The 28,000-nt window shown below is 28.6% G+C and overlaps 2 protein-coding genes across 4 annotated transcripts; one reads left to right on the top strand and one right to left on the bottom strand.

The window, feature by feature from the left end:
- Positions 1-583: 583 nt before the first annotated feature.
- Positions 584-13,039, bottom strand: LOC111038886 (signal transducer and activator of transcription 5A-like). 2 transcript variants are annotated; one of them, XM_022322153.1, is made up of 12 exons: positions 12,357-13,037; positions 11,980-12,271; positions 11,757-11,921; positions 11,562-11,676; positions 10,345-10,490; positions 10,154-10,274; positions 7,626-7,861; positions 7,420-7,569; positions 7,226-7,350; positions 6,997-7,155; positions 5,311-5,509; positions 584-1,116 (listed from the first exon to the last, which is right to left on the bottom strand). In XM_022322153.1, the coding sequence occupies exons 1-12, from the start codon at positions 12,520-12,522 to the stop codon at positions 1,029-1,031; spliced, it is 1,962 nt and encodes a 653-aa protein (XP_022177845.1). In that variant the 5' UTR covers positions 12,523-13,037; the 3' UTR covers positions 584-1,028. The 2 variants fall into 2 exon arrangements, with proteins under 2 accessions (XP_022177845.1, XP_022177846.1); XM_022322154.1 differs by lacking the exons at positions 10,154-10,274; positions 10,345-10,490 and having other exon boundaries at positions 12,357-13,039.
- Positions 13,040-17,294: 4,255 nt separating this feature from the next.
- Positions 17,295-27,448, top strand: LOC111038881 (putative U5 small nuclear ribonucleoprotein 200 kDa helicase). Of its 2 annotated transcripts, none has more exons than XM_022322143.1 (33): positions 17,295-17,529; positions 17,612-17,775; positions 17,850-18,021; positions 18,103-18,298; positions 18,369-18,520; positions 18,582-18,846; positions 18,917-19,255; positions 19,323-19,516; positions 19,582-19,737; positions 19,820-19,990; positions 20,060-20,230; positions 20,310-20,490; positions 20,548-20,663; positions 20,731-20,973; positions 21,047-21,215; positions 21,276-21,493; positions 21,574-21,807; positions 21,882-22,291; positions 22,363-22,584; positions 22,693-22,810; positions 22,883-23,209; positions 24,155-24,274; positions 24,346-24,558; positions 24,706-24,942; positions 25,013-25,215; positions 25,282-25,432; positions 25,502-25,726; positions 25,842-25,929; positions 25,998-26,281; positions 26,384-26,560; positions 26,634-26,876; positions 26,949-27,072; positions 27,187-27,302. In XM_022322143.1, the coding sequence occupies exons 1-33, from the start codon at positions 17,485-17,487 to the stop codon at positions 27,300-27,302; spliced, it is 6,444 nt and encodes a 2,147-aa protein (XP_022177835.1). In that variant the 5' UTR covers positions 17,295-17,484. The 2 variants fall into 2 exon arrangements, with proteins under 2 accessions (XP_022177835.1, XP_022177834.1); XM_022322142.1 differs by having other exon boundaries at positions 17,485-17,529; positions 18,366-18,520; positions 27,187-27,448.
- The last annotated feature ends 552 nt before the right edge of the window (positions 27,449-28,000 follow it).

Here is a 28,000-nt window from a genome sequence, read left to right as displayed (position 1 = left end):
CTTTACGTCAGAATATTAGTTTATTTTCTCGCCCGTCATTATATTAAATAATAATAATAATAGTTTCAATATAACTATATACCTACTCCCCGATCGTCGTGCTATGAGGAATTGGAATTTCTATGACGATTTTTGGTGCGCAATATAAATAATATTACTATTTTTATTTCAAAATAACAACCTACTGTTTTCAGTTACTTACTTTTAAAATATGTAGTTAAACCGTCTTTGAAATTAAAAAACGCGGAAGGTGGGTTCTTTATTACCTTGAGTCTTGTTTAAAAACTTCTACCTCGAAATATTATATTAAATTGATTGATTAATTATGTATGGGCTTTCGCAATGTAATAGTATATAACTACATTTATCTATACATACCATCAGTTTACAGATTTACACTAATTATATTTCCATCAGTCTACATGGCAGTCATATAATATGTGAGACTACTTTAACTTGTCCAACCTATGTTGGATTTAAGATGTTCTATTATCTTTTTTCTTCAACAATATGACTTATTATACATTTTGTAGGTTTTAAAATTATGGGTTCATAAATAAATAACTTAGGTAAGCAATAAACATAAAATAAATACATTCTACTTTATTGATGGAATAATATTTAAACATATCATAAACATACAATGTACTAATTACAATAATACTAAGTAACAACAGCGAAACAACTCCATCTAAACTTGATCTAAAAACTTTTTTATCTACAAATATTAAAACAACTAATCCATGATAAAATAATAATGAATAATAAGCGAATGGCGATAAATAATAATAAAGTAGATATTCCAGCTACATGAGTACTCAAATTAAATTAAATTTACATAACTATTGAGTATGATATGTAGGTCAACATTTAAAATATCGTTATAAAAAAAATAATAAGAAGAAAAGACGATAAAAGTTTGATATTGCACATACAGTTTAGTGTATACTTCAATTATTATGATATTGAATAACAATAGTTACAAAAACCTACATTATAAAAACAGTATATTACCTATTTAAATTACTTTAAAAAAATGATCCATCTATCTGCGACATGTCATCTAAGCTTGAACAAAACTCCATTTCTAAGGGATAATTCCCAAATGCAGTCACACTAAACAAACAAAAAATTGTTTTTATGATTCAATCAAATAAAAAAAGATATAAATTAATTTAACAATGCTAGTTAAGTACAATGTACTTGATAGATTATATACAAAATACGTAATGTAATGGCATTCATATCGTTTTCAGTTGTGATTGAGATTAAATAGTGATGGATTTTGAAACTTTATTATGCTTGATAAGAAGTGTGCATTTAATTTAAATAATATTCAATACACCTCGTTTGATGTATATTCATATACATGTTTCAAGTTTTTGCTCCAAGTTAGGTTAAAAAAAAAAATAACTGCTATTTTATTGTAGTTTCTCCAAATTTATATTTTCAATTTAATATAGATTATTATTATGAACATGGCTTTATATTATACATACCAAAGGTATAACACAAGTGATAATATAGTGTATGCATTGGATATTTTTAGTATACAAGATCATGAGAGGCTGAACCTTCCTCCTAAAGTTCAATTTTCAAAAATTTAGTGCAATACAAGGTAATACATTAATATGTGCCGGTTTATAGAGTATGCAATACTGAACACAAGTACACAACAAGTAAACGAACAATTCTGGTTTACTATTTATTGATAAGAAATATTAATAACTTGACCATCTAAAAGCTATAGAGTTCATCCATGAACGATTAACTACATACTGTAGTTGTCTAAAAAATAAAAAATAGTCTTCTGATTATAGATGTTATTGAATATCAAATTTAAATTTAAGCTATATATGAGTACAGTGGTGTACAGTTACTATATAGTTCTTGTACTATTCTAAACATAGGCGTGTGCATAGGAGTTGCCGGGTTTTTATATTTGAAATGAATATCATCGATTGATGCTCAAAGTATGTTTGATAAAATGAGTGATGTCATTCAAGAATATGGAATTAAATGGGAAAATGTGGTGTCAATTTGTTTTGATGGAGTATCAACGATGTCCGAAAGTACGGGAAGAGTGTAAGAAAAATTTAAAGAAAAAAAATGACCGTTCATTTTTTGTTCCTTGTTACGGTCATTGTCTAAATTTTGTTCTGGTAGATTCTTTTGGGAGACAAAATATAGTCACTTTTGATTTCTTCCGTAAAGTACAATTAATTTATAATTTCATTGAAGGCAGCTGTACTCGGTATGAAGTATTGAAAAAAATTGGCAACTTAACAAACGCAAAGTTAAAAACTTTAAAATCAATTTCTACCACAAGGTGGACTTGCCGATCAGAAGCCATTAGTGCAGTAAAAGAAAATTATTCCTCAATAGTAGGTGCAATTGAAGATATCATTGATAATACAAAACTATCAGATGTTCGACCAAAGGGCAAGAGAATTCTCCATCAGATGAAAACATTTGAATTTATCTTTGCCATGTTGATGTTAGATCCTATTCTTTCTTTGATATTAAAAACATGTGCTTTTATACAGTCATCCGAAGTTAACTAATTAACTACTGTAGAAATTGTTGAGTCATTAAACAAATTCCTTGTTTCTATGAGAAATACTGAAGAAAATTTCACAGATATTTATTATAAAACCATTCAAATGTGTCAAAATTATGATTCCACAATTGAAAAAGAGATAAGTGTCCACCAAAAGTCAGTTCGAGTAGCACACAGTATTATTATGATATTTCAAGTTATTGTTATTATTTATTTTTATTATAGTTATGTATTATTACTACGTACCTACCTATTTTGATACATTTAAATAATATTAATTTTCATATTTGCATATTTAATTAAATAAATGCATTATAAAATTATCAATTAAATATTTAATTATACTAATAGTCATTAGTACAAGAATTTTTGGTTCACTTTTTTAAGGACTCCCCTAGCAGACAAGGTCTGGGCACGCCAATGATACTAAACAACCAATGTTGTATTTCCCAGTAAACACTATAAGCTAGTGCTTAGGGCAGCAATTTCTCAAGGGTGGCAAATAATTTGTATTATATGTAACTAGAATTAAAAGAAATGTAACTAATTATAACATTTTTAAGACCAACGAGATTGTGATATTATTTATATTTTGTTTTTCAATTTCAAAATTGTAGAATTTATCGCATTGTTATTATAGCATTATTTATAAATTTAAAAAAAAATTTATAAAAGAAGATGATTTTGAAAAAGCAACGATGAGTTGTAAAGCAGCCGGCTGAAGACATCAACTTGACCGTTTTGAAACAGTCTCCATGAGTGTACTTTGGAATGCAATTTTGGAGCATTTTAATTGCACAAGTAAAGAGCTTCAAAAAGTAAACACAGATTGGGAAAAGTAGTCGAACTCTACCAATCTTTAATTAATTTCAAAACATCCATTCAAAATGATAAATGTTTTATTGAATAGGTATGTAATTTTGGCAAAAAAAAAAAATAAGAGTGAAGAGTACAAGCTTTATAAAGTAAGGACTAAAAAATGCAAACTTCAAGCAGACAAGACAAGATAAAATGAAGTCCATATAACTGGAAGTGATAAGTTAAGAATAGAAACATATTTTACCATACTGGATAGTGTGAAGAGTGAAATTGAAAAGAGATGCGCTGTTTATATTAATACATTTGACAATTAAGACATTGACTAATTTAATATTACTTTCACCAGAAGAAATAACTTAAAAAGCGTATAAGCTTCAAGAATTTTATAACTGTAATTTATAAAAATTATTTGTTTGTGAACGTGTTCATTTTCAAGCATATCTTCAAAATATAAAAAAAATATTGTTGGAGTTATCCAGTTACCAATACTCTTATTCTGTAATAATTTAGATACAGTTTTTCCAAACATAGATATTACTCTACGTATGCTTTTAAGTATAGCAATAAATAACTGTTCAGCCAAGAGGTCTTTTTCTATGTTAAAACTAGTAAAAAATTATTTGCGAGCAAGTATGGAATGGCATAAAGTAAATTCACTGAGTTTAATGACAATTGAAACTGAACTAGTGAACAAAATGGACTTCGATGCCATAATAGATGATTTTGCGACTTAAAAATCGCACAGAAAGCCCATGAGTACTAGGAACTAATTATTTAATTTAGAATATAATTTAAAAATGAACTATTTAAGCATTTTTTACTACCATATTTTTCATCATTATATTTTATATCATATTTTTTATAATAAGTTTTTTATATGAATGTATGTATGCATTTTTATAACAGCTGTTCATTTTAATTTTAAATTATTAAAATTTTAAGTAATCAAGGAAACAACTATAATTGTATGTTTTAATAACATTTTTTAGACTAGAAAAATATTTATACTAAAAGGCGGCGGTTGTTCAGTCCAGCACTGTGAACAACAATTATTTTTAATATATTGGTAGATGGTACTATAATCATAAACCAATACTATACATTATATTCAATATACAAGTACATTGTTGTGCATACACAGCAAACGTCCATGCTACGCTACTGATAATTACATAATTTACCTAAATACATTTTAGTCATGTATTATATTATTATACACCAAAATAAAATACTACTAAAGCATATTAACACGTTAAACGCCAATGTCAATGCGTCGTTGACACGACTAAACGGGCGCCTGTGGCTGATGTCAATGCGTTGTTGACACAACTAGGCGAGCGCGCATAGCCGGTGTCCACACGTCATTGACATTCTGTAACCTGTTCGTTATTGTGACTTTAATAACACATTTGAAATTTTGGTCAGCTATTCATTTGCGTATTGTTTATTACGTGGAACAGTTGGTTTCGATTTTAAATTTAATGATACACGCGGCTACACTGTTACAGGCAACCGCATGTCGATCGACGTTGGCGTTCAACGTGTTAAAATAAGACTAGTGGAAAACTAGTCAAAGTACATTTTGAATAAATAAATATTGGTCAATAAATAGTAGACATAAACTGGAACTGTTTTGAAAAAAACAAGTTCTATAACCAGAACCTCTACTTAAATAATAAATATTATAGAAACTGGAACTTATATTTTGTAGTAGAATATACTTTTTAAAATTAATTTTTTTTTGTCAAGTTCAAATAATTATTGAAATTGGAAGGTTTATTTACTGAAAATTAAAAATATAACAATAAAATTGTATTTATAGTGTAAAATTAACCACTGCAAATTCAAATTACCCCTTATGTATATACAAACAAACCTACTTAGATGCAAGCTAAAATTTAACAAACAATAATTTAAAGTATATTACTTACTTATTGTCTGGTTCACTATATACTGACGCTTCTTTAGTACTATAATTCCCTAAGCTGTTTTCATGAAACATGTGGTTCTGGGGAGTGTTAGGATAGCTATTCATTCCTTGTCCATTGGTACCAGATCCACTCCATCCAGGAACATGTGTAACTAATAATGGTTTTACATATCCGTTGTTGGTAACAGATTTGCTAATATCTATAAAGAAAAAAAAATAGTGAATTTTTCAATAATTTATTTATTTTAATATAACATAAACGTTAAACAGCAGTTACAAAAAAAGTACTAATACAATTTAAATCTTATAATAGTGTAAGCATAATAATAACTTAAAAATGCAGGTATCAGGAAGTATATATTCTGAGCATGTGGTAAAGAGTTTCCTAAAGAGAGGTTAAGGCAAGGTAGTGTAGAATAAGAGAAAATTCTAAAAGATACTCTCTTCGGATATCTGGAACACAAAGGGACTTAATAAAAGGGAACTGATGAACTATTGATCAGCTTTATGAGGATAGTTTAGATTTGGAGGACTTCAGGGATATGTGAAATGTCGTGGTGAGTGACCTTCGCATTAAGAATGAAAGAAGCATAAGCTAAGAATCATTTAAACTAGGTTGAGGTGGTGTTAGTCTTTAGCAAGGAAAGGCTAACAAATAACTACACCATACTTGAGAGGTCTGACAAGTCAAAATTACAAAGTACAGAAACATAATGGGCAGATTTGAAACTTTTTTTGTTGTTTAATGATTCCTAGAACTTAAATTCACTATTAATGGTTAAGTTGATGTGATTTTCAAATGAAAGAGAGAATAGTATACATCCCAAAATATTTTACTATGGAAGCATTGGTGTAGAAAATTATTCATAAAATATGAGCGAACTACGGGTGAAAGATATTTGGAATAAAGATTAATCGACGCTTATTTAACAAGTTGAGTTTCTCAGTGACCCAAACACTAGTTCATTTTGTAAATTTTGGCAGTCCACAATTAGTGTCAGTTTTAAGAAATTTTTTATGCCAGTAAACACTACATTTTTTCCTTTCTTTAAATGTACAGAAATATAATTGGTTATACATTGATTTAGACCTAAGAGTTTGAAAAAAATACCAACATTTCAAAATTTCAATTTTTAAAGAATTCATCAACTTTTTTTCTTGGTTATTGAAGGAATTAATTTCAATTAATTGTGTTGAAATCCTGTTATAAGTATTTTTTTTAAGATATTCAAACAGTTAATACAATTTGTCTTCCAAGATAACTTAGAAATAATGCCAATGAGCATAAATATTTTTTACAGAATTAAAATCTGATTTATAAAGTAGTAAAATGTTTTATTACTTCTAGGTATACATTTTTCAAATTTCATACAGAAACAAAATATTTTATTTATTGAAAGCAACAACTAAAAATGTAGTCAATGCGGGTTCATTAATGAAGACACCCCCACTACATATGATAAATTATAACTCATACAACAGCAAAATGCTACCACAACCATTGGAACAGTTACCTATCTAAAACTACTTAGAAAATAAAAGCTTCCGAACCCTTAATGACGATTGTTGTTAAGTTCTATACAATTGAGATTATAAAACTAGTTAAGACATAAGAAAACTACTCATTAGTCATTACTAATATAAACAAAAAATTTTTTTTTATTAAAAATAGATAATTTATGAATACTTGGTGATTGTGTGTAATATTTTCCAAATGCTAGGTCTTTATCAATATTCGGGTATAACTTGGTTAGGTATGGCAAGTCCAAAAGTCTATCTGCCAAGTTTCGAATTGATAAATCTTTAGCTGAGAAAGGGTGTAAACTAAAAACTTCATAGTCATTGGCTGAAAAAAAAATGGAATTAATAGATATTAACACTTAAATTTGTTATTATTAACTCAATATAGAACGTACATGCAGTCCAGGCAACAGTTAGCCCACCTAATTCTGAATCTGAAAATCTTAATAAAAATGTACCAGTTGCATATCTTGTTAACATGTTTTCGGCATCAGACTTTCTTATGAAACCCATAATAGATCTACATTTTTTTTTATCGTATATTAACAATAAATATTTAATTATATTTTTTTTTAGCTTTTAGAATTACCCATCCATCCAAGGACCTTTTAGATGTTCTTTAGTTAATTTCATCACTGAATAAAACCATTCCCAAAATGTGAAACTTCTCTGTGGCAACGGTTCCTTACAGAACTGTGACCATGATATTAACATATTATTGAAAGCCATATTTTGCATTCTAAAAAAAAAGTTTTATTTTTGTAGATTGTACTTAAATTAGTATATTCAACAAACCTAAAAGCCTTTTCAGCCAAAAATATTAAGCTATCTTCCGAAAGACCACGACCTGTAGCAGCAGAAAATTTCATGTTTATAGCTTCTGCCACACTTTTCCAAGGTACTTTGTCAGGAACATTAAATGGGACTCGGCCAAGTTTAGCAAAAGCATTATCCCATATCACAGTAGCCCAAGCATGGGGATCTTGATTTCCATGTACAATAACTACCACTGGTAATGACAAATTCCATACCTAAGACAATTTTAAGAAAATAAATAAAATAATATATAACCCAGTTAAAATAAAAGATAAAAAAGTGGGTAAGTAGATGCCGCTCTGCTGTATGTTAGGTATCTAGGAGGTAGCTATAAGGGATGTTATTAAATTTGAATTCAATGATATCATATCATTGTATACGAAAAATGATTCTAAGTGGAGACGGCATATCAATCTAGGACATTTTATATTGTTATTACTTATTATTGATATGGTTGCCGGTAAGATGAATTAATTAATATTATTCTTAAATTATCAGTGATGCTGGAAAAATATTTAATATACCTATGTAGAATTGGGCTGTTTTGGGACCGAATTAAAACAAAATGATAAACGTTATTCTTTGTGTTAAACTGCAATTTTGTCCAAATTTGAACTGAAATGATTGTAAGAAATCACTGTATTTATATAATTTTTAGACATTTAGGTTACGGAAAAAACAGCTTAAGCGGAACCTTGTTTTAAATGTTCAATCTTTAGGTATGAAAATTGAACATTTTATCTACAAAATCATTTTCAATTTTCAATTTAATAAATACTGTCAAAATTTGAACTTTAAATGCTAATCAAAAAAAAAAAATGGACCTATAATATATATTTAATAGTATAATTTTGATTAGTGATAATAATAGAAATATTTAAATATTTAAAAAAAATTTTATTTTCTCTTTCTTGTGTAGGAAAATTCATTGTTAGTAGCACAAAGATAAGAATAGGTCAATGATCAGTTGTAGGTCACACATTGGACGGCCGAATATTCTACTTTTGACGGGGGCAGGGGTTAGAGCAGTAATTACTATGCTAGTAACACTTGCTACCAAAAATTATCTGCAAAGTTGAATATAAATAGTTGGAGTTTTCTACAAATTTTATAAAAAGAAGTCTACATTGTTTACTACACCTGATCCCCAATGGACTGTCTAGTGATTACACAGAAAAAAAATTAAAAAATTAAAACAAAAAAGCCATTATACATATAACAAATACAGTGTTGGATCTTGGGTAAAATACTTTAAAAAAGTTATTATGTTACTTTAATCGTTACTTAGACATAAAAAATAATGAAGTTATTTTACTCGTTACTCAAATAAATTGACCTTTCTTTTCAATAAAAGTAAGTAAATACATTGAGAATGACAAGAAGTATACAGTATGCAAGTATATCTCTAATCCCTTAACTATCATGAATTTACTCATACAGAATAAGTAAATATATTATCCATAACATTGAAAACTGAATTATGATGAGTTAAAATATTTAAGGTACATATTTGTTTAGTAAGTGACCTACCGAAACTCGTGAACTACCATATTGGGTATTCGCTTAATATTTTTAGTCAAATTAAAAATCATAAAATTATGTTATTTTATTATTATTCATTAATTAGTAATACAAATATAAAATGATACAGGATTGTATTTAAAAATGTCAAAATAGGTACAAAAAAAATGTATGAATATTGAATAGGTACCTGTTAAGGCAATATACCAAAATTTACTCAAAATTTATTTAATTATAAAAAACTTTATTCGATTCAAAAAAAGGTTCAGCAATTCACTTTTTATAAATCACATAGAAAAATAAAAAATGTAACCTGCCTGTTATTGGTACCCATACATAATATAGATAATCATCGTGCATAGGTCACCAGGTATAAGTTATATTCAACTAATAGGTCACTATTATGAATCCTCATAATACTATTAGCTTTTTCTATTTTTATGTCTTAAATATTCAATACTCAAAAAGGTAAAGCACTATTATTTCAGGAATTAGTATTACTAATCAAAAAAAGTTAACATTACATTTCTGTCACTAGGGAATATTCAATCACAGTAACGTAATATAAACATATAAACAAAGTAAAGTCATTACGGATTTTACTAAATAACACTGAAACTACCAATACTCTGCTCAGAATCGAATATACTGAAAAAATTATTTGAATAAAAATACCTTATGTCTAAACAACAGATTCATTTTTTTAAATATTTCTTTTATGTGTAACAATTGAAGGCATTAATTGTGATTTCAACATTCTCATTATTCATATGACTACTTTCAATATAATATATATTTTTATTTTATAATTTGAGACAAAATACTTTGCTAAAAATGCTTTAAATTTGTTTGAATATAAAATGGGTATTTGTAGATCATAAATATGCATTGTTATAGCTAATATATCAATATACTACCTAACTAATGTGTTCTTATATTAGTTCAAAAAATAATACCAAGCCCTTAAAAATGTATTAAAATCTTACCTCAATTTGAAGTTCATTACCAATAAAAAATGTTGAAGAAAATAAAATTGAAAATTTTTCATCCATAACAGATTCTGTTCCTTTTTTTTCGGTACGTTTAATTTTTTTAAGTTGCATACTTCTATTATATATTCATACAAAATTATTATTTTATTTAATTCTTAAAGAAATGATACAAAGCTTAAATTTACCGAAAGTTGGTAGAAAAATGTCTATTGACTGGGTGGTACTCCATTTTTCCAGTGCAATTTAATAATTCCCCACAAGATTCACCACATGGTTTGTTTCTTCCAATTATTTGATTAACTTGAGATTCATTAACTATAGATACTTTAACCTAGTACAGTTAATGTTATTTTTAAACTTACAACACATTTGTATAATATTAATTTACTAAAGCCCAGTGCTTTTTGTTGGATTAACCAAAAAATATATTTTTAAATTTGTAAAAAGTTATTCTATTTTATGTTTAATGAATATTATCACAAATAATGACTATATACTGAATAGAAACAACTGTTTTACTCTTGGAATAAATCTTAAGAATTTCAATAAGAAAATGAAAATAAAAGATCATTTTGGTTGCAATTAAAATACTGTATACTGTGTAGTATTCACTAAGTAGAGATCAGCCATACTCATCATTATATAAATTATTGGAGATACCCCAGGGAGTGAAAATATTACAGCTGAATGTTAATTGAAATAAAGAAAACTTTGGATGAGCCTGTAACCAATAAGAATTCAAAATTATTTAATTAATTTTCCTACATTAAAGGTGATTTAGTATTAGTACTAATATTTCCTAAATAAACACGTTTAATAGTGAACAAGTTTGAAATAACTTTTCATATCATTGGGTATGAACATTCTGTAGAAGGAGAAAATGGGAGGCTACAGTGCCACATTTAGGTAACTTGTCTTATTCCCAAAATCCTATACATATATTTAATTATTATCTATGGTCCTATAAATAAATGTTTATAGATTTATACAAATCCCTATAGCAAAATTATAATTATAATAGTTCAGTATGTATTAGGATAAGGGTAGTTCATCAATTTCCCTTTCCACACAAAATACATGCATACCTTGAATACCTGCCAACGTTTCCAGTTTGTATATTTTAGTTCACGATTTAAATAATAATATTTTCAAAAAATTCATGTTTGAAACATGGATAATAAAGAAATCTTTATTTTTTATTGCTTGGAATATGAAAGATAACGAGTATTTGTGGCTGTCACTAATACTCGAGGATAAAAAAAACTTTAGCACCAAATAAGTGATAATGTTTGTTACTAAATGATGACTGTTCTAATTATGATTTTCAAGGGTTGATTATTCTCCCACCATCAAATGGGCATATAAATACATTATATTTTGTTATGATAAAATAATTTCATACCACGGGTGATGTTTTGTGAATATTGAGTTTTCCACCGATTAATAAACGCACTTCTGCCAAAAATCTTGTATTAGTTTTCAATACTTGAGGTGGTTGTGTAATAATAACAAAAGTACTGAAAAATTAAAAATTAAAAACAAGAACTATAAAACAATTAAAACTTAAAAAAAATAAAATATATAAACATTCTTATACCTTGTCACTAATGATGAAAGATACTGTGTAGTCATATTGAGCAGTGTGTTAATAATTTCACATGATTGTGGTAATTCAAAATAAGGACTCAAATTCACTCTGAATCGATCGGCTTCTTTTATTTGTGAACGAGCTATCCATATTAAATCACACAATTTCTCACACCTAACAAGAAATATCAATTTAATAAATTAAATTTAACAAAATAGGTACTAGTATCTACCAAGTTTGTATAACATCTATATCCTTCATGCATTTATATCCATTACCAGCCAACTGCTGTTGACGTTTCCACTGAATTAATGACTTATCAATAATATAAACTTGTACGGGATTGATCAAGTTTGTTAATTCATGAAGTTTGTTAATATAAACAGAAAGAGAATTATTAAGAGTTAACGATTTAGCCTTTAATTGTCCTTGGTACAATTCTTTTTCTTGAATTAATTTACATTCAATTTCAGATAATACTAAATTGCTGCTCATTCTTTGACTTTTCGCGTATTGCACTTGTTCTTCAGTATAAACATAGGTATTAAATATTTAATAAAAGCACCTACACATTGAAATGTATTAATTTTATAAATTGTCGAGACTTACGGGTGTATTTAGCACATTCCGAATACAAAGCATTAAACGAGTCAATGTCTGATTGAATTGTCAAGCGAATCTCATTCGTGCCATCGGCGTGGTTACTGATCAATTCCATCTGTTGCATGATTTCATTGTTTTCCGATTCTTGGGATATTTTTCCGTTAACCTCCATTAGTGTCAAAAGGTATATATATTTTTTAATAAAAGCACAATGATAGGATGAAAATATGAAATATGGTGAACACCGAAACTTCGTTTCAAGGATTTTAAGAGCCAAATTTTTTTCTGCACAATATTAATAATATTATCAATCTGGCCTCATATTATATATTATTATAAATAAATTTTAGTATTAATAGACGACGGGTTATGCACGCGTTATTAATAATAACACAATAACTATTATTTGATGACCAACAGCAGTGCATGTAAGAACACGGCACGATACCTACCGATACAACCACGCCACAGCGGTTTAACTGCAGTAACTTCCAAATTCCGATAAAAACATTTGTAATGACATGAAAAACAATAAACGTTACCAACAGTTAAGTATGATCTATAATTACATCACAAACGTTTATGTAAGGTTTTACAGTAGGTACAAACATTACGTTGTCAACTTGAAAACAACCGAAAATTAAATTGATATTTGCCAATTATTTGGTAATCATACAATATACATTATACATATTACCTTCATACCTTGCAGGCACTCTTCTCTCGTCATTTCTTAATTCGTCACTCCTGAATAATACAATGATTTTATGATTGAATGATTAGGTTTAGATTTGTAGAACATACATTTTCTAAAAACTAATGGATTCACATTCACATGCTTGATAAATGCATTCGGTTATTATATTGTTAATTGTTATATTAATAAATGCATTCCAGAATGTAGATACCTATTTAATTTAAATTTAATAAAAAATGAAATTTGCGTATAAATAAAGTAATAATTAATATTTAATTGAAACAGTGCTGAGTAATATTGTCATAATGAAGATCTAGGTATTTAAGAGGTGAGACTGTGAGAGTATACTAGGAGACATATATTTTTGGTAAAAACAGTAAGCTCGAAAAAGACATCCGGTCTACAGTTCTACACTGCTACAGGCCTACAGCCATAATTAAAAACAACTTATACTCAATAATTGTGTTGTATTTCCGGGGGTAAAATATCATTTTAACTTGTGAGGGATAGATAATTTTTTTGTATTTTAAGAAAATATTTGTTCATAAATGCGTATTTTTATAATAATCCTGAAAATACCTGCACGAGTCCCTTTTCTGATAAGCTTTAAAAATAGGTACTTGAGTTTTGTATAATAGATGTTCATGAATATAAGTTATGAATTTATGATAGAGTATAAACTTAAGCACAATAGAGTAATAATCAATATGACCCAATATGAAATTTCTGAAGTTTCAATTAAAACATAGGCACTAAATAATATATCAATATAATGTGATGTTCCTATATATAGATACCTATTACCTATAGTCATATAGCTATGTGCTTTGTCATAATTCTTAACTATAACCCCTATGCCACAACACCTTAAAAAAATGTTGTACTGATCCATGGCAATAATTCTTATATAATATCATGGCTTAATAATTATACTAGCTTGGTATATTTAAACCAAGTATAATATATTATTGTATTATATGCATAGACCTTATGATTATATGTACACAGGTACGGCTCTAGTAAAAATGTTTAAATATAGAAATATAGAATGTCTTATAATTTATATTTGTAATACATATTGGCTATTAGCTAGAATTGGTTATACCATTGATTTTATAATATACAGATAAGCCATTCGGCTGTTGATTTAGAAACATGAATAATAGTAAAGCAAAAATCCGATAGATCGCATAGCGTTATTTATAGTCGATAAAATAATATTATTATTCACGACGCGCGGCGGCCGACGGTGTTGGCTTTCTTAGATTAGATTATTATAAAACCGGTTTGGATAGGCTTTTTCCGTTTGATAAAATATTGAAATGAAATAATAAATAATAAATATATTATTTAAATCACCAATTACTATAATATTAATTATTAAATTATTACTGTACTATAAAATATACTATGAAATGTTTTAAACCAAACCAATACGACAAGTATAAAAATAATCATATATAGATATTAATATAATAATATTAAATAATTTATTTCATTAATAATACTATACATGAGATACAATTTTTAACTTAGTTAATTTCGACTGTCTTGTTGTTATTGAATGATCTTTGCATTTCTTAAATATTTTACAAGTCAATAATTTGTCTAAAATGAAGAGTTTGTGGTCTGCGCATTCTTTATTTTCATGGAGCCAATGTTTTATTAAGTTACGACGTTTAAACCATGTCATAAATATTTTTTTAATATTTTTTTTATGTTGAACTTTGCCAAATTTATCTTCAAATATATCAATCGCACAAATAACAAGTTCCACAAGTTTTTTTGATGGAGATTTAAGACCATTTGTTTTAATATTTTCAAAATTTTTATTAATTATAAATAATTGATCTTTATTATTAATATCGGTGTCAGTTATTAACTGTAATTTACAACTATTACAATTAAAATTGTTTAAGCAAATATGTGCTAAATACCCAGCAAAATAAACAACAGTGCAGTCCTCCAGTGTTACTTCTACATTTTCTTTATCTTTATTTAAATTATTATGTGAATCATTAGATGACGACGACGATAAAGATTCTGTGTCACTTAAGTCTATGTTGTTATCTGAACATGTAATGCTAGATTGTTGGTTATTTACCTTGTTATTTATGTGTATTGTATAATCTACTTCTGTGTCTAAATTCTGTTCACAATTTGTACCCTTTGAAGTACAAACCAACGAATAAATCGCTGTGCTTCTAAACGATGTTCTTATAACTCTTGACGTAGGATTTCTATTGTAACCCCCCTTCTGTCGAAAAATTGAAAACAAATTTTCAAGTACATCTTGATTCAAGCGATTTGTGAATAAGAAGCTAATGTTATGTTTTTTTTCATCTTCAAAAAACTGTAGCACACCATTTATGGTTTGAGTAAACCCATTAAAACACGGAGGTCGAGTGATTTTTTCTTTTTTAGACAACTTGTACATGTCAACAAAATACGAGGACGCATTTATCAAAAATTGTTTTACACAATTTGTATATTATAAAATCAATGGTTATACCTTACCTAATCGCTCTAATCTATAAATTAAAACTAAAGCTACGTATACTTGCTAATTAGGGACCTAATAAATGTACCTACATAAATACCCATTACTCGATGGTGTTGTTGGAATAACATAACATTTAACCGGTCGGCTAGTCTCAGGTAACAGGTTATATATTATAATTTTAGACAACGCATTTTGTGTTTAATTACTAATTAGTTAGCACAATTTTAAGACTCTCTGGCCTTCGGGGTGAGTTTTAATTTTTTTTTATATCACCAATTCAAAAATAGTTTTTAAATCAGTTATTTTTATATTGTATGTTTTCAAATAAATAACCTTTTTAATTCTGCATAGCTGAGGGATGAATATCAGAATACAAATTATTTTATTGGTTATAATGTGTTTTTTTTTATTTCACAACATTCACCTTTAAATTCAGTAATTTCATGCTTCATTTTTCATTTTTGAGAGTGGTTTCTGGTATAAATTAACTAGCTAGTAGTTGATACTGTATGGTGGGTTAAAATGTAAATATTATATTATAATTCATAATACAATATTATATTTATTATAAAATCATTTTCTAGGCATTAAATAATTTTCAAAATATATTTGTTATTTTTTGAGCTCTTTATGGAGTATTTGAAATCTTCTACATTTTTTACTTTTAGAATCTGGGCGGAACGATAAATGTATTGTTTTACCAATGATGTGTGAATTTTTTGTGTTGTGTATATGTGTACGCGATAGGTAGTCGAAATTCAACTTCCATCTCTTATAGTGGCAAAGTAAATCTAGTTGGTGCCATTCGGAAGGTGCAAGTTCTCAGACTAATCTCAGTAGTTTTCAAAATTAAGCGAAAAAAAAATTAAGATAAAACTGGAATTTCGACTCAAAATCGAACTTTGACAAAATAGATTTTTTGGTGTAACTTTAAAAATATTACTGTAGATACATGAAAATTTTCACTGAATGTTTATATTACCATTTCCTATACACCATAACATTTTCAAAATATTTTGTTTCGAGTTGAGCTATTTATGGGAATATAAATTTTTTATTATTATTTGTTTTTATGATTTGAGACATTTAATGCAGTGGGCGGGACCGGTTAATTTCTAATTTTGACATACCTAATACCACGATGTAAATCATATTACCTATATTGTGTATGATACAAAAGAATTCTGGTTCGTAAAATGATTGCCAATTTATAAAGTGGGTGAGGTTATTTATTTATTCTGTGATGTTATCATCATATCATTATTGACATAATGTTATTGTTGATGTCATTTCAAAATATATTCAAGAGTTTGAATGTGAAAATGCATTCGCATTAAAAAATAATGTACGAATTCACTTGTATCATTTCTTATGTATGGTAGTATACTAGTTTCTAATATGTTAGGAAAGCCGAAAATTAAATTGTGAACAATTGATATGTGAGCTACTCTTCTGTTAACTATAGGGGTTGGAAAAATACGCTAACTCTCTAGCTAAGAAACAGATGAACAGACCAACATACATTTTTTTAAATATTCGGATTACATAATACTTTCTATGATAATACCACAGAATATATTTCATATAACACTGTGTCAGTGTGACATCGTAATATTTCAAATTACCGCTCTTTTGAATAGCATGATAAAAAAAAGAGAAAGGATTCAATGATTAAAAACGCACAGTTGGCATCATTGAACGGTTGATAAGCGGCATAAACAAATCACGCGGATTTCGTTTCTGATCGGCGGTCATGTTCGTTTCGTATCTTTAGTATTCATCATACCTATTTTGATATTATACATTTGTGGTGCGTTTAAACGTAAAGAAACGTTTTTATTTTTACACACTATTTATTATCTAATAATGATTTTAGTGCTTGACAATTAAAAAAAAACCTAAAGATTTGGACGAATAAAAGAAAATAATTAATCATGGCTGATGCAGCTGCCCGTCAGCTTCAATACGAATACAAAGCGGTAAGTAAAAAGTGCAAATACTAAACGTTAAAACATGTACTATTATTTCAGTTAACATTCAATCGTTTATTATAAATTCCAGAATTCGAATCTTGTATTACAAGCTGATGTGCGACTCATTGATCGACGTAACCGCGATGAGGCCACAGGTGAAGTATGTTCGTTGGTTGGAAAGTTGGAAGGTACAAAGATGGGTGATCGTTTTCAAAGAACTAAACCTGTGAAAGCAGAAGAAAGAAAAGCCAAGTTAGTACAATTTTCATAAAATTTTATCATATACCCATTTTTTTTTACAAACATTTTTATTTTGTATTACTCAGGAGACAAAAGCGTGACGAAGCGCAATATGACTTTGCTCGAATGAAAGGTACCACACTATTATCAGATGGTGTTGATGAGATGGTTGGAATTATGTATAGACCCAAAACACAAGAAACTAGACAAACATATGAAGTGTTATTAAGTTTCATACAGGAGGCACTTGGTGATCAGGTTAGATTCTAACCATTAAATAGTCTCTTAATTTCATAAGTTAATTAACTTTTAGAAAATAAAAATACTGTACAATTTTAGCCTAGAGATATTCTGTGTGGTGCAGCTGACGAAGTTTTAGCCGTACTAAAAAATGATCGTCTTAAAGATAAGGAGAAAAAATCTGACACTGAAAGTTTACTGGGTTCTTTAGCTGATGAAAGATTTGCACTTTTAGTTAATTTAGGGAAAAAAATTTCTGATTTTGGAACTGATGAAAAAGGCACTGCCAATACAGGTAAATTATATTTCATATTTTTTTATACTTGAAGAATATTTTTCAAAAATAATTTATTCGTGTTTAGAAGATAATATTGATGAAACATACGGTATCAATGTTCAATTTGAAGAAAGTGAAGAAGAAGATGATGAAGACGTGTATGGTGAAATTCGTGAAGGTGACGATCATGAAGATGAAGGTGAAGAATCAAAATTAGATGCTACTATTCATGCAGAAAATGTAAGTTATTTAGTTGTTATTGATTACATTTAATTTGAAGACTTCATTGTTACTTTTTTAGTTGGACAAACGCTCTGGTAAAAAACCTGTAGAACAAGCTAAAAAAGAAAAAAATCTGCACGCATTGGATATTGATGCTTATTGGCTTCAACGAAGTTTGTCTAAGTATTATAGTGATGCCATGGCATCTCAAGCTAAAGCAGCAGAAGTATTATCTGTATTGAAAAATGCTGGTGATGATCGAGATTGTGAAAATCAACTAGTCCTTTTACTTGGATATGATTGTTTTGATTTTATTAAAATATTGAAAAAAAATCGACTTATGAGTATGAGAATTTTATTTTAATAATTAGCCTATTATAACTTAATTTAATATGCATGGATATTTATTTTTAGTTTTGTATTGCACACTATTGGCATCATCACAAAGTGAGTCTGAACGTGCAGCATTGCGTAAAAAAATGGAATCTGATCCATATTTAGCAAAGATTTTACGTCAAATGGATACTAAAGAGGTAGATGATATTAAAGAAAGTAGTGCTAGTGCTGCTAATAAGAAGAGACGTGCTGCTGATGAAGATGATGATGACATGAGTGGTGGTGATCCTAAACAACAGGTCGCTGGTACCAGAAAAGTCTTAGATTTGGATGATTTAATATTTGCTCAAGGATCTCATTTTATGTCTAATAAGAGATGCCAGCTCCCAGATGGATCATTCCGGAAACAACGGAAAGGTATAAATGAATAAATGATTAATGAATATTATACAGTTATTAATAATATATTTTTATATATTTTAAGGTTATGAAGAAGTACACGTACCTGCATTAAAACCTAAACCTTATAATCAGGATGAGTCTTTAGTACCCATTGATAAGTTACCAAAGTATGTACAACCTGCTTTTGAAGATTTCAAAACACTTAATAGAATACAATCAAGATTACAAAAAAGTGCTCTAGAATCTGATGAAAATTTGTTGCTATGTGCTCCTACAGTAATTACATATTTAAAATAGTTAACCCCTATAAATTTAATTTATATTATATTATTTATTTGTAGGGGGCCGGTAAAACAAATGTTGCACTATTATGTATGTTGAGAGAAATTGGAAAACACATCAATAGTGATGGTACTATAAATGCTGATGAGTTCAAAATCATTTATATAGCTCCCATGAGGTCATTGGTACAAGAAATGGTTGGAAGTTTTGGAAAGGTAAAAATTACTATGAAAATACTGTTAAAAATTTATACTCATCTATATTTTGAAATAATCTAATGTCTATATTAATTTACAGAGGTTAAGTAGTTATAATCTAACAGTATCTGAATTAACTGGTGATCATCAACTAACACGTGAGCAGATACAAGCTACACAAATTATTGTTTGTACTCCAGAAAAATGGGATATTATAACTAGGAAAGGTGGTGAAAAAACTTTTGTATCATTAGTGAGGCTAATTATTATTGTGAGCATAAACCCATTATTTCACATAATTTTATAGTATCATATTTTATAGATAATATCTTTGTTTTAGGATGAAATACATTTGTTACATGATGAACGTGGACCTGTCCTTGAAGCTCTAGTGGCCAGAACAATTCGTAATATAGAAACTATACAAGAAGATGTCCGTTTAGTTGGACTTAGTGCTACATTACCCAATTACCAAGATGTTGCAACATTACTTAGAGTTAATCCTGATTCTGTAAGTAAAAATTGTTAACAAAATAATTGGAACTATTTATTTAAAATGATGTGCATAAATTATACAATTTTTTTTTCAGGGTCTATTTTATTTTGATAATTCATTTAGACCAGTTCCGTTGGAACAACAGTATATAGGTATTACAGAAAAAAAGGCTGTTAAACGTTTCCAAGTTATGAACGAAATTGTTTATGAGAAAATTATGGAGCATGCTGGCCGTAATCAGATTTTGGTGTTTGTTCATTCTAGAAAAGAAACAGGTAATTTTCTTAATATCATGCAGTAACCACATTTTAGTATTTTATAATTATATATAGGTAAAACTGCAAGAGCTATTAGGGATATGTGTTTGGAAAAAGATACTCTTGGACAATTTTTACGTGAAGGATCTGCATCTATGGAAGTTTTGCGCACTGAAGCTGAACAAGTCAAAGTAAACATAAATATAGTCACAATTGATTTTTTCAAATAATTAAAATTGTATATTTTTTTTGTTCTAGAACCAAGAACTTAGAGATTTACTTCCATATGGCTTCGCTATTCATCATGCTGGTATGACCCGCGTGGACAGAACTTTAGTTGAAGATTTATTTGCTGATCGTCATATTCAAGTACTAATATCTACAGCAACTTTAGCTTGGGGAGTAAATTTACCTGCTCATACTGTCATAATTAAAGGCACTCAAGTTTATAGTCCAGAAAAAGGTCGTTGGGTAGAACTCGGTGCTTTAGATGTCTTACAGGTAATATATTTTTGTTTTGTTGTGTGCAATACTTTTTTGAAGTACAGTTTTTTTTACTTAAATAACTTTTCAGATGTTGGGTCGCGCTGGACGTCCTCAATATGATACAAAAGGTGAAGGAATACTTATTACAAATCATAGTGAACTTCAATATTACTTGTCTTTGTTGAATCAACAGCTTCCAATTGAGTCACAAATGGTTTCAAAACTGCCAGATATGTTGAATGCAGAGATTGTACTTGGTTAGTATTTTAAAAGTTATTTTTGAATTAAAATATTGACTCATTGTTTTTATTTTTTAGGTACAATACAAAGTGTTAAAGAAGCTGTAACATGGTTGGGTTATAGTTATTTGTATATTCGTATGTTGCGTTCCCCTGCTTTATACACTATTACTCCAGAAAAGTTGGAAGTAGATCCGTTATTGGAGACACATAGAGCAGATATTATCCACACTGCTGCAATACAATTAGAAAGAAGTAATCTCATTAAATATGACAGAAAATCTGGTTATTTCCAGGTACTATCACGTTTATTTTTATTTTTTATACTGACTGTGGGACATAACATATGTATGTATTCAAATATTAATTATTACAGGTAACTGAACTTGGACGTATCGCTAGTCATTATTATTGTACTCATGACACAATGGCTACATATAATCAACTATTAAAACCAACATTGAGTGAAATTGAATTATTTAGAGTATTCTCGTTATCGGGGGAATTTCGTCATATTGGAGTAAGAGATGAAGAGAAATTGGAATTACAAAAATTAATGGAACGCGTACCAATACCTATTAAAGAAGGTATAGAAGAACCAAGTGCCAAGGTAAGAATATATAGTTATAGTTAATTCTTGTGTATTTATTAATCATAATAATTTGTGTGTTGATTAACAATTAGATAAATATACTGCTTCAAGCATATATATCTCAGTTAAAACTTGAAGGTTTCGCATTGATGTCTGATATGGTATTTGTGACTCAATCTGCTGCTCGTTTAATGCGTGCTATTTTTGAAATTGTTTTGCATCGTGGTTGGGCACAGCTAGCTGATAAAGCTCTTAGTCTCTGTAAAATGATTGATCGACGCATGTGGCAAAGCATGTCACCATTAAGACAATTTAGAAAAATGCCTGAAGAAATTGTAAGAAAAATTGAAAAAAAGAATTTCCCTTGGGAAAGATTATATGATCTTGGTCCAAGTGAAATAGGTGAATTAATTCGCGTTCCTAAACTTGGAAAAACAATTCATAGATATGTACATCAATTTCCAAAATTAGAATTGTCCACACATATTCAACCAGTAACTAGGTAACAACAAACCTATTAATTTAGTTTAAAATAGTGTAACTAATTATTTTGACCAACTTAACTGTTTTTAGATCTACATTAAGAGTAGAATTGACAATTACTCCTGACTTTCAGTGGGATGAAAAGTTACATGGAAATTCTGAAGCATTTTGGGTATTGGTCGAAGACGTGGATTCTGAAGTGGTTCTTCATCATGAATTCTTTTTATTAAAAGCAAAATATGCTACTGATGAACATATGCTTAAATTTTTTGTCCCTGTTTTTGAACCTTTACCACCTCAGTATTTCCTCCGGTAAATAGTTTGTTTTGGTTTTATAGCATATACTTTAACTTAAATATTTTATCAGCTAATTTAATATGGATAACTTCTAATCAAATACATCACATGTTTTCTTTGCAGAATTGTTTCTGATCGTTGGATTGGTTCAGAAACTCAATTACCTGTTTCATTTAGACATTTGCTACTTCCAGAAAAAAATGTTCCACCTACTGAACTTTTGGACTTGCAGCCACTGCCTGTAAATTTTATAGCCATTTTGGTGTATAATTTACTTAACATTCTATTGGTTCATCATTAATTTTCACTCTAGGTATCTGCTCTTCGTAATAAAGTGTTTGAGGAACTTTATGCTGAGAGATTCCATCAATTCAATCCTATCCAGACACAAGTATTTAATGCTGTATATAATAGCGATGAAAATGTGTTTATTGGTGCTCCAACTGGATCTGGAAAAACTGCTATAGCTGAGTTTGCACTGTATCGTCTTCTGAGTCAAAATCCAGATCATCGTTGTGTTTATTTAGTAGCTAAGGAATCCCAAGCTGAACTTATTTATTCTAGCTGGCATGTTATTTTTGGAATTGGCCTTGCTAGAAAAGTAGTGCTGTTAACAGGAGAAATCGGAACAGATTTAAAGGTTAGTAAATTTTCTTCAATATTATTGTGTGTATTACAAAAACTTAGTGGTCCAAACGAAACATGTGTTGTTATTTTTATAATCAATATATATATATATATCACTTATTGTGTGAGGTCCATAATTTTGTTGCCTACAATCTCACTATTACTCATCATTCTCCAATATTCAGTACATTTCCATGGTCTATACAATTCAATTTCATCAAAATGAAAAACTTGAACTCTAATTTTATTAAGAAAGTGTATACTATCTAAGTGTTTTATGCTAGATAGATGATAATTGGAACAATATTTGAAGATTCAAATACAACCAAAGGTGACTTATTATGCACATTAATAAATAAACCATTATGATGTATGAGTATTTGTTATAGATAAGATGTATAGATAATATTATATACATTCATAATCTATAAATAGCATCAGCAGTATCATGTACGGTTGCTGCCCCAATCAGCTGTGATAGTCAAAATCAATAGGTTCATAATATATTTTTTGTGAACAAATTTTATTTAAACGCTAGGATAAAGTATTTAAATACTCAAATGCAAACTGTTCAGTATCTGTATTAATTGCACCCTTCTACATTTGTAAATAGTTGGTTCCTATAAGCTTCATGTTGATTGAAACGGTGAACAAGTCCTATTAGACGTGAGGATTTCTGTACAACAAATTTGAAGAAAATTATATTATTTTTTTTCTGAAGAGATATTAACATGCTTGCTTATAAATATATATTTATTATAGAAGCAATAGGATACTATTCTAGTATGACATTGCCATAAATAAGTGTTATTTTTGTATGCATTTCCAATTTGTTTGTATACAAGCCACCACTGAATGTGACTATCAATCAGTATTTTTGTATGCTTATAGTATAAGATTTTGTTATTTGAGAATTGTTTCATCAGTGATTTAAATTAAAATTTACTTTTGTTGATAGTTATTAGCTAAAGGACAAATAATTGTGACAACTGCAGAAAAGTGGGATGTATTGTCTCGCAGATGGAAGCAAAGGAAAAATGTCCAAAACATTAATCTGTTTATTGTTGATGAACTTCAGGTAATTTTATAATTAATATTATAAATGTATTTACTATGAATACTAAATAGTAATTTTTTATAAATTTGTAGTTAATTGGAGGTGAAGATGGGCCGGTATTAGAAATTGTTTGCTCTAGAATGCGGTATATTGCTTCTCAAACTGAAAAACAAATGCGTGTAGTTGCTCTGTCAGCTCCATTAGCCGATGCTAGAGATTTAGCATTGTGGTTAGGAGCCCCAGCTACCACCACATTCAATTTCCACCCCAGTGTCCGACCTGTACCATTAGAACTTCATGTGCAAGTAATGTCAACTATTCAATTTAATAATATAAAATATAAGTTAGATTAAAATTTAAGTTGTTTGTAATTTAATCCTAACATATTTTAATATTATATTTGTATTTAATAATAGAAAGAGAAATATCTCTTGATTATTTTAATTGTTTAGGGGTACAATGTCACTCACAATGCTACCAGATTAGTAGCTATGGGCAAACCAACATATAATGCTATACTGAAGTACAGTTTGGAGAAACCAGTGATAATATTCGTTCCATCAAGAAAACAGGCTCGACTTACAGCTATTGATCTATTAACATACACTGCTGCTGATAACCAATCCAACCGTTTTATACATGCCGAAGAAGATGATATCAAACCATTTGTTGAGAAAATTTCTGATAAGGTATTATCATACAAACAATTGACAAGTTTGCTTGACATTTTTTGGAATTAATTGAACTATTATGGTTTAGACATTGAAAGAGACTCTGCTCCAAGGAGTAGCATATTTACATGAAGGTGTTAGTTCTCAAGATCAACGATGGGTCCAACAACTATTTTTTACTGGAGCCATTCAAGTGGTAGTTGTTACAAGAAGTCTTTGTTGGGCTTTGAGTATTACATCTCATTTAGTTATAATTATGGATACACAATTCTATGATGGAAAAACACATGCGTAAGTGTTACATTTTGAAAAATTGAACATTTTGAGTTTGATATGTTTTTTTATTTTTATTTTCAGTTATGAAGATTATCCAATTACTGATGTTATTCAGATGGTAGGAAGAGCTAATCGACCATTAGATGATGATGATTCCAAATGTGTATTGATGTGTCAATCATCAAAAAAAGATTTCTTCAAGAAGTTCTTGAACGAACCTTTACCAGTAGAAGTATAGTTTTTTAATTCTATGCCTATAATGTACATTTATTATCATGTTTTCTATTTTTAAATGATTTAGAGTCATTTGGACCATCGATTACATGATCACTTCAATGCTGAAATAGTAACAAAAACCATTGAGAATAAACAGGATGCAGTTGATTATATGACCTGGACATTCCTTTATAGGCGACTTACTCAAAATGCCAATTATTATAATTTACAAGGAGTTTCACATAGACATTTATCAGATTATCTGTCAGAACTTGTTGAGACTACATTGAATGACTTAAATCAATCAAAGGTATGCATTTATAATCTAAAATAGGTTTATAATTTTTTGTTTTATATTATGTGCCTATAATTGTTTGAAAGTCAAATTATTATTTAAATTTATTAAAATATAATCTTGTTTTTAGTGTATTAGTATTGAAGATGAGATTGACTGTATTCCATTAAATTTGGGCATGATTGCTGCTTATTATTATATCAACTATACAACTATTGGTAATGTAGAGCAAATTAAATATATATCACTATTTTTCTAAATAACACTTTCCAAATACATTTTTTAGAATTATTTTCATTATCACTCAACAATAAAACCAAAATTCGAGGGCTGTTGGAAATTATTAGTTCCGCTGCTGAGTATGAAAAGATACCTGTAAGACATCGCGAAGATACATTACTTAAAAGTCTTGCCCAGCGTTTGCCAAATAAGTTGCAGCCAGCTTCTGGTCAAACGTCTATACGGTACAATGATCCTCACGTCAAGGTTAATTTGTTACTTCAAGCTCATTTATCACGTTTACAACTTGGCGCAGAATTACAAGGAGATACTGAAGTCATATTGGCTAGAGTAATTAATATATTATTAATATTTATTTTTACTTTTCATGAATTTATATTTTATACATTGGTACAGTTTCTATAATATGCACATGCACCTTTTGTTTAACAGGCAATACGTTTAATTCAAGCGTGTGTTGATGTACTGAGTTCTAATGGTTGGTTATCACCAGCTGTCGCTGCAATGGAACTAGCTCAAATGATTACTCAAGCAATGTGGGCTAAAGATTCATACCTTAAACAATTACCTCATTTTACATCAGATATTATTAAGAGATGTACAGATAAGGTAAATTTTGTTCCTATGCAATTATATAACCTTTAGCACAATATGTTTTACCTTATTTGTATTGTTATATTAGGGTATAGAAACAGTATTCGATATAATGGAATTGGAAGATGAAGACCGTATAAAGTTACTGCAGCTTGGCGATAGTGAAATGGCTGATGTTGCGAGATTCTGTAATCGTTATCCTAATATTGAATTAAGTTACGAAGTGGCAAACAAAAACCGCATATCTGCTGGTTCCAGTGTAAATGTCACTGTAAGTTTAGAAAGAGAAGACGAAGTTGTTGGCCCTGTTATTGCTCCCTTCTTCCCACAAGTAAGCATTTAAATAAAATTAAAATAAAGTTAATAGCCCAATTTATTGTCATTATATATTTAATTAATATAGAAAAGAGAAGAAGGTTGGTGGTTAGTAATAGGAGATCCTAAAAATAACTCCTTGTTGTCAATCAAAAGATTAACACTACAACAAAAAGCCAAAGTGAAATTAGATTTTGTAGCACCCAATCCAGGTAATAATTTAATGGCTTTTTTTTTTTTTAGCTTTTAGTAATAACTATTTCAGCTCAACAAATATGGGACAATTTTAATGGCTTATAAAACTAAACCTTGTTATTTTGTTTTAGGAAATTACTCTTATACTTTGTATTTCATGAGTGATGCATACATGGGTTGCGATCAGGAATACAAAATGAATATTGACGTTGGCGATTATGATTCTGCCGAAAGTGAGTCAGATTAAACATCAGGACTTAACTTTAAACAATATTTTTGTAAGAGAACAATTTTGTACAATGAAAGAAAATGTTCTTGTAATATTTTAATTATTTGTCATGGAAACAATTATTCATTTTTACTATATAATATATGAATAATCTACATCATATACATTTTTGTTTATTATTTTCCGTTTTGTATATTTGACTTTATTTGATAGTAAAAAAAAAACATTGATAAATAATAGTTTTTTTTTATTTTTCCTAATTTTATTTTAGTTTTTACTCGAATATTAGTATATCTACTGAACTAGAAAGGCTGCAAAATTTTAAATTGTGCCAAAAAAAGACCATTGAAAGCATTTTGGTCAGTAATAATAGTAATGTGCTATCTATTCACTGTTATTTATTAATCCTGCTATGTTTAAAGGGCTTTGCACCCGAATAATTTGGTTTCACGTTTTGAATGCTGAATGTATTCATGTATTTCAATACATATTCTAAATTAAATATGAAGTTATAAATTTAAAAAAAAAACTTGTTACTAATGATTAAAAAGTTAAAACCATTTTGAAAAGGCTCTTAGGCTGGGCTTACATAGACGCGCGTCTATGTGAACCCAACCTTGGTATTGGGGAAGGGCTCACTTCATATACGTACTTTTTTAGTGCCATGACCCTTTTTTTCAAAAACCAGTTCCCTGGTATATAAATAAATGTAATTT

The sequence above is a fragment of the Myzus persicae genome, unplaced genomic scaffold (assembly GCF_001856785.1).
Source record: "Myzus persicae strain clone G006 unplaced genomic scaffold, MPER_G0061.0, whole genome shotgun sequence".
In the NCBI taxonomy this organism is placed as follows: domain Eukaryota; kingdom Metazoa; phylum Arthropoda; class Insecta; order Hemiptera; family Aphididae; genus Myzus; species Myzus persicae.
This window is presented reverse-complemented; position numbering and strand designations above follow the sequence as displayed.

Coding starts and splice junctions, on each gene's coding strand:
- LOC111038886 (XM_022322153.1), bottom strand. CDS start 12,522: ATGGAGGTTAACGGAAAAATATCCCAAGAATCGGAAAACAATGAAATC. Junction 10,491..11,561: donor TTCACAAAACATCACCCGTG/GTATGAAATTAT, acceptor TAACTGTACTAG/GTTAAAGTATCTATAGTTAA. Junction 7,351..7,419: donor AAAGGTCCTTGGATGGATGG/GTAATTCTAAAA, acceptor AAAAAAATGTAG/ATCTATTATGGGTTTCATAA.
- LOC111038881 (XM_022322142.1), top strand. CDS start 17,485: ATGGCTGATGCAGCTGCCCGTCAGCTTCAATACGAATACAAAGCG. Junction 18,847..18,916: donor GAAAAAAAATCGACTTATGA/GTATGAGAATTT, acceptor ATTTATTTTTAG/TTTTGTATTGCACACTATTG. Junction 19,991..20,059: donor TAGTGAGGCTAATTATTATT/GTGAGCATAAAC, acceptor TCTTTGTTTTAG/GATGAAATACATTTGTTACA.